Raw genomic sequence first — 7,580 nt, 5'->3', positions numbered from 1 at the left:
TACAGTAGGCCACTCTTTACACAACTTAATTTCCTAGAAAGGGCAATGGAAGCTTTTGACACACAGTAAAATACAGCGGATCTAAGAATCAGTGAAAAGAAATCAAGTATTGTTTTCTCAAGGACTGCATGGGACCCAATACAATTTCAAATCCCCAGAATGCCTATTTTGGATCTTAAGTGATGCTTGAAATACACATGGGTGAAAGCTGCAATTAAGGAAAAAAATGCAGCACCAATAATAGCACGTTAAAAGTTAGCAATTGTGAATTGTCAGTACTGTAACAACTGAATATCTTATTACTTCTGCTTTCTCCTCCCATACACTGAATTACTTCACCACTGACAAAGTGCACGTACTAATCATAGATTCTGAATGTTGAACTAATACGGAGAAAGAGATAAATTAGTTGGTATTTCTTGAGGGCATCAGTAGAAAACACTGATTTCAAATAGATTTGATTATAAAACTTTACTTCACAATCCTTTTTCAGATCACAAATATCCATAACTAGAAGAGAATGGAGTTAATGTAATATTAGCTGTTTTGTCATCAGAATCACAAAGAAAAAAAACAATAAAATGTGATGCAGAATTCACTCTTCCAATGATTGTCATAGAACTATTACATTAGTAAACATTCACAGTATGAAGTCTCTTTCACTATATCTCCAGCATATAAAGTAGTGCAAAAAAAGCATTCCAGTCATTTGCCTTTGCAGTCAGACCAGGTTAAATGATTCTCTTACTTCACTTCTTTCATTATTAGACAACAAATGCTGCAATGCCTCCAAAGAGAGTTATAAAAATAAACAATTTCTGGAGGCTCAGCAGCCTTTTCAAAGTAAATTTCCAGTTAAAAACAAGCATTAAAGAGTTCAAGAAAAAAATTTAAATCTATCTTCTGTAGAATATCTTTTTACAATAAATTTACCATTTGAAAAACAATGACTACGGTATCCAATGATTCATGGTAGCTGCTATTAAAGCACTGATAAATAGATAAATGACTACCAAACTTCATTGCTTCTTACATAGTAAATACCTCTGAATGCCAACTTTTACCACTGAGCTGTTATTAGTGATGTCGACAGTTCATGCACCCACTTTAAAACTGACTTGGTTTTAACAAATTTTTCAGCTTCATGTGCAAAACACTTGCATTCTAGTAAAAATATAAAGTCTGAAACTATATCAGATCTAGCAATCCCTTTCCCAAGTTGTATCACTTACTTGATATGTAATACAAGTTTAGCAATGCTTTTTGTTTGTATTTAACCATGAAATGGCATACTACTGTATGCTGTGGACTCTTGTTTGCATATTTCGTTTTTTTCACTGCACTCATTAATGCATAAATATATTTGGAAATGTTCAAATTACACATCAGTTTCCACAGAATTTGAATTTACACAGTTTTTTTTCTCTGACTCACTTCCATCCCCTGTGTCCTGACTTTTTTTTTCCTTTACACAGAGGGATTTTTTAACTCCTTCTTCCATCTCCAAATATTCCGATTTGTCTTCTGTGGACGAAGACGATGCACTTCTAAATTTCTTCAGCAAATTTGTTGGGAGGTATGGGCAGCTGACTGCATTTTGCATCAGCTGTGTTTGTTCTTCATTCTCAGTCTCTCTGTGATAGAAATAGTTAAAATTGGAGACAATCACTGGCACTGGTAAAGCAATGGTTAACACTCCTGCAATGGCACACAGGGACCCAACTATTTTCCCACCCACAGTTATGGGTTTCATGTCCCCATAACCAACTGTAGTCATGGTCACTACAGCCCACCAAAAGGCATCTGGGATGCTTTGAAAATGGGTGGCAGGCTCATCAGCTTCTGCAAAGTAAACAGCACTGGAAAACAAAATGACTCCAATAAAGAGAAAAAAGATGAGGAGGCCAAGTTCCCTCATGCTGGCCCTGAGTGTATGACCCAGGATCTGCAAACCCTTGGAGTGTCTGGAGAGCTTGAAGATGCGAAACACTCTGACCAGACGGATGATCCTCAGGATGGCAAAAGACATGGCCTGTTGACCATTACTGCCCTGCTCCTGGGCCAGGTCAGTGCCCAGAGTGATGAAGTAAGGCAAGATGGAGACAATGTCTATGATGTTCATGATGTTCTTGAAGAAGTGTGCTTTGCTTGGACATGCAAAGCAGCGCACTGTAAACTCAAAGGAGAACCAAATGATGCATACTGTCTCTACAATGAAAAAGGGGTCATTGAAGATGGTGTGCTCCCCAGCATCCAGGTGAAGTGACTCATTGGAAAGCCCCTTCCCTAAGCTCAGGGACATTATGAATTCTTTGTCATCTCTAAACTCTGGCAAAGTCTCCAGACAAAAGATGACAATGGAGATCAAGATGACCAAGACTGAGACAATAGCAATGCCTCTGGCTGGACTGGAGCTCTCCGGGTACTCAAACAGCAGCCAGACCTGCCTCTTAAACTCATTCTCCGGCAAAGCTTTGTCTTCTTCCTCTTTGACAAACCCTTCATCCTCCCTAAACTTGAGCATGGCCTCCTCCCCAAGTTGGTAGAATTTCACCTCCTCAGTGAAGATGTCAAAGGGCACATTGACTGGCCTCTTCAGTCGGCCGCCACTCTGGTAGTAGTAGAGGATGGCATCAAAGCTGGGCCGGTTCCTATCAAAGAAGTATTCATTCCTGAGAGGGTCAAAGTATCTGCCTCGTTTCGCTGGATCACCCAACAACGTCTCCGGGAACTGAGCTAGCGTCTTCAGTTGGGTCTCAAACCGCAGTCCTGACACGTTGATTACCACACGCTCACAACACTCGTACTCACTGCAGCGAACAGAGCTGTAACCCCCAGGGCCTCCACCACCATCATCAGGTGGCTGGTCTGAGAATGAAAACTCATCATGCCCATAGTCATCAGTGTAGTAGAGCTTTCCTTCTTCCTCATCATCTTCATCCTCATCTTCATCCTCCTCTTCCTCCTCACTCAAGTCCTTCAGTATTCTCTCTTCAGAGCCACTGAGAGGCAGCAGCTCTGAACACGGGAAGGAGGCCCCATATTCCCTACTTCCCAAATGGTGGCTCCTCTTTTTCCCTTTCTTCCGTCTCTTACCACTCTGGCGGTGGGGCAGGCTGCTGCGTGATGCATTCCCACCATAAGAGGAGGATGCACCTCGACTCTGTTCCTGGTGGTAGTGGTGATATGGTCCACCTCCACCTGTTGCCCCCCCTTCTACTGCTGCTGTTGCTGCTGCGACAGCCGCAGCTGCTGCTGCTCTGGATTGTGCCAGCCGCTCCCTCTCTCGGGCCCGAGCTTGGGCTGCATATCCATAGGGCATATGGCTGTTGCACCCAGAGCTATCTGCACTTACCATTGCAACCTCCATTTTGCAACTGCTTGTTTATCACTCTGTGCTAAGTCGTTTGGTTTATTTATGGTGTAACCTCAACTTTCACCATAGAAAGTTCAAAGCCATTTGCATTTGGAGGACAGTCTCTTGAACACAGAGCAGGGCAACACAGAAGTAACACTGAATCTATGTTTTGGAAAAGCATAGATCTGCATTTTCTTACTGTCCAGAATGTCTGACACGAACCACTGTGTTCCGTTAAAAAGAGTACATGCAACTCTCAGATTGGACCAGGAAACAGCTGAGACCTTGTCCTTTCATCCATCAAGCCCCTGTATTTTCATTAATCTCTTGTGGCTATCACAGATCAGATCAAATTCATGACCATCTTGCAGGCTACAAAGACTGCATACAAGAAGAAAAAATATGCAAATCAAGAGGTACCTGCTTTCCAGAGATGTTTCAGGTCTTTAATTTATCATTGCAACCAAATGCAAATAGTCTCTTTCCTCATAATTTGTTCCTGGCAATGCTTTGGCCTAGCAATCTTACTATTATTTAATATCATCACTCAGGGAGCTGAAGGTAATTCCAGCCGTCACTCTATTTACACAGTGAGGAGGTCTTTGCAAATCCTTTCTTCAGCCTGCCAACAATGTCTCAAACCTGGGAGCAGCACCCAGGGTGTCCGCAGCAGTGGTAAGAGAAGGAGGAGGAGAAGGAGGAGGAGGAGGAGATGAAGACTGAGAAACTGGCTCTGAGGTCCCCATAGGGCACAAAGGAGTGGATGGGTCACCTTTTGGTTATGGTCATGCAGAAGAAGCACTTAACCTGAGGCACATGCACAAACACACAAAAATAAACAAAACAAAAAGGGAAAAAGATTGGATTGTTTTTCTAAAAGGTCACACTGATCAAATGAAACTGTGTCATTTATTACCACAGTATTCAAACCTTCCCCTACCCACACTATTCACACTTCTACATTACACACACACCCACATCACATGCACAGAGATTTTGAACGGCTCTGTGGGTAAGGATGTGGGTGGGTATGTCACATATAATATAGATAGAGATACAAAATCCCCACCCATATAAGCACTGGCATTCATACACAAACACATGCATGCTTCTGAGACAGTAACATATAAACATTAACAAAAATACTGCAATACACAATGCATTCAAATCTTTGAGTACATACATATATCTAGACCTACATATAGCTATATAAAATATTACAAGAAGAAACATATCTACACAAAGAGCTTTTGTTGGAGTATCTCTAGAAACACATAAGAAACAGGAATGTTACATTTTCATCTGTAAATGAACTGTGTTTCAATCATAACATCTTACTGAATTTAATTTGGTGATGGGCACATACAATGCTCAATCAAGTGAAAATACCATGATATGGTGTGTCAAGAAAACACAACTGCAGGTGCACTGAAGCAACATCTACATGCAAGCACATACACAAAAAATACACACACACTCCTTTGAAATGGAACCCTCATTTACAAGCTGTAGCTATTAATACATGATAGAAGGTGAATACGGACTGTTAAATGACATTGCTATTTTTAAATTGTACCAACATGTCATGCAAAAAAAGATTTAAAAAACGCTATTATACTTACTGTTCCTAGGCAGAAAAATAGCAACGCTGTTCTTGCTAATGTAAAGATCTGGAGACAGCCGTTCTGAGGAGGGGGCTGTGCCAATCGATCTACATTTTCAGGTGTGTAAGGTCAGTCAGCACCACAGGTTGATGAGTTATTTTTCTCCCTTCTTTCCAGTTGCAACAAGAGTGCCAAGAGCAAGGCAGCAAAGCAGCCTGAGCTGGGAGCACTCTGCACTGCCACGGACGCTGCTTCTCTCCCAGGCATTTGCAAAAAAGCAACAACAACAGTCTCTTTCGAAAAGGGGAAAAAATGAAGCAGGCAAGTGTGTTTGTGTGTGTGAGACAAAGAATGAATGGGTGAGCGTGATCACCAGCCTTTTCTGCAGATCTGTAAATTACCATTAAATAATCCGTGTACCAAGCCTGATGGTAGGACGGGTGTCGTTTCTTGCAGTTTCTCCCTCTGGCACGTCCAGGCGGCAGTGGCTCAGCCAGCAGCCGCTCACATCCTCCACTTGTTGTGTCGTTGTTTGGCAATGTTTTTAAAAAAAAAAAAAAAAGAAAGAAAGAAAGAAAGAAAGAAAAAAAAGAAAGAGGAGAAAGCAGCTCTCTGCTACAAGGCTTTCACTGCCTCCTGGTTAAAGCCGCTGCTGGCTCCCGCGGTGGCTCTGCGCCCGCACCGCCAGGTGCCCCGCCGCGAGCCCTGTTGCTCCGCGGAGCCGCCGCCGCCGCCCGCAGTGCCTGCGCGCCGCCGGGAGGCCGCCGGGCCGCTGCCGCTGCGCTGCGCTGCGCCGCGTCGCGTCGCGCTCTGCCTTGCCCAGCGCGGCGCGGCGCGGCGCAGCGCAGCGCAGCTCGCCGTCGGCCCCTCGCGGCCGCCGGCCCGCACTGCTCGCCGCTCCCCGGCCGCCCCCGCCCCCAGAGCTCCCTCTTTTTTTTAATTAATCTATTAATTATTGAAAGACACATTCGCATACACATACGCTGGCTAATAAAATTGTGGGCTCAAGGCAACACTACAAGCCCTGTCTTCTGTTTTTTTTCATTCGGTTGGGTTTTTTTTAAGGAAGAAAAATACGCCTGTCAAGGTGGCTCAGGGAATTTCAAAATGAAGCAGAGAACAAAAGTTTCCTGGAACGAGGAAAAAGCCGGTCCCACCTCGGTCCTGCTGACTTGTTGGCCCCAAACCACAAATGCGTTTGACCCAAAGCAGCAAACAATTCCCTCTTTTCCTGTCCTCCATCACACCCTGGCTAGCACATGCCCTGCCAGCTGCAAGGGTCTTGCAAATGAAGCCCATTTTACTTTCACCCCATATCTATTTCTGCATGGAAAAGGTGGTCCAATTTCATTTAAAAAAGAAAAAAAAACAAACACGGTGTATTTGGTAGATGAGACCTATAAAATCAGAGTTTTAACAGTGCATAAACTGGCTATTCCTTCTACACATATAAAATCCAAGCTGTGATTGATTCTTCTCCCTGTTAAGTAAGCACCATGAAAATACAGCAAGGGCTATATTTGATGTCGCAGCTACAATTCTACCGTACCAACAAAAACGAAAAAAAAAAAAAAGACAGATTTTTGTGCTTTAGAGCCCAGCTCCTAGGATTACAGCAAGGGCAAATCAAGAGTAGCACTCACTCCAGACACTTGTCTCAAGGTGTATGCAGGTGGAGACAGATTTGACACGTACAGAAAGTGTGGGTCAGGCATCTTTTTCATCACCTAGGTCCACTCCTTCTACACAGTCCAGAGGAATCTAGAGAACCTGGTGACTATTTCCCTTCACAGCCCCAGTGGTATAATACTTATTATCATCTATGTTATCTCTCTGTCTCTACAGTCTACATCAATTAGTGCTCATACTCTTAATCCCATTAATTTCAGTAGACTGCCATATGGCTATATAAGGAGAGGTAATGATCAGCCAAATAAATACTCTGAACGCCAGGAATCAAATTAGTTCATAATGGTCTTGCCAAAAGTACTGTGAAATGTGTAAATGGCCGCTATTGCTCATCAATTTTTCAAAACTCACAATCCTTCACATTCTATAGCCAAAATATAATGGAAGATATATAGGCATTCCTAATGTCATCCCAAACCCCTATGAACTACAAAGTGACATCACAAGAACACGCCACAATTTGGATGCTACTGGAGGTAACTTAAAATCATTATACTAATTCATTTCCAATACAAAAATCTAGATTCTTCTGCGATTTGTCACAAAAGCATGCTGAAGATCAAACACCTTTCATTGTTCAGTCACAAGAACATGTACAACGCCATAAAAATAGATGTCACAAGTATGATATTTTTTATGATTAGAAACACAGAGTCCTTTCTACTTTATTAATATTTTCATTCTAGATGCAAACATTTGGCCCAAGTCGGATGCTCTAGGAGGTTTTGTGTTCATGAACACTTTTCTCCTTTTTGAGGTGTTTCAAGGGATTGAGACCAAAAAAATTTTTTTTCTCATCACTGTCTCACATACCAGTGTTAAACAGCCAGTAGATATATGAGTATGAGGAAAGACAAGAGCAGAAACAGATCAGTGTGGTTCAATTAAATTCACAAGTTTTATCTGATCCAATTTTTCAAATTGATTTA

The 7,580-nt window shown here is 42.4% G+C and overlaps 1 protein-coding gene across 1 annotated transcript; it reads right to left on the bottom strand.

Annotated features, from left to right (window-relative positions):
* Window positions 1-456: 456 nt before the first annotated feature.
* Window positions 457-5,644, bottom strand: KCNA4 (potassium voltage-gated channel subfamily A member 4). The gene is made up of 2 exons (XM_009679453.2): window positions 4,981-5,644; window positions 457-4,165 (listed from the first exon to the last, which is right to left on the bottom strand). Exon 2 carries the CDS (start codon window positions 3,368-3,370, stop codon window positions 1,379-1,381), a length of 1,992 nt encoding a protein of 663 aa, XP_009677748.2. The 5' UTR covers window positions 3,371-4,165; window positions 4,981-5,644; the 3' UTR covers window positions 457-1,378.
* Window positions 5,645-7,580: the final 1,936 nt, after the last annotated feature.

Source organism: Struthio camelus, chromosome 5, assembly GCF_040807025.1.
Source record: "Struthio camelus isolate bStrCam1 chromosome 5, bStrCam1.hap1, whole genome shotgun sequence".
Lineage (NCBI taxonomy): Eukaryota > Metazoa > Chordata > Aves > Struthioniformes > Struthionidae > Struthio > Struthio camelus.
Note: the sequence above shows the minus strand (reverse complement) of the source record. Positions and strands in the feature narration are given on the sequence as shown.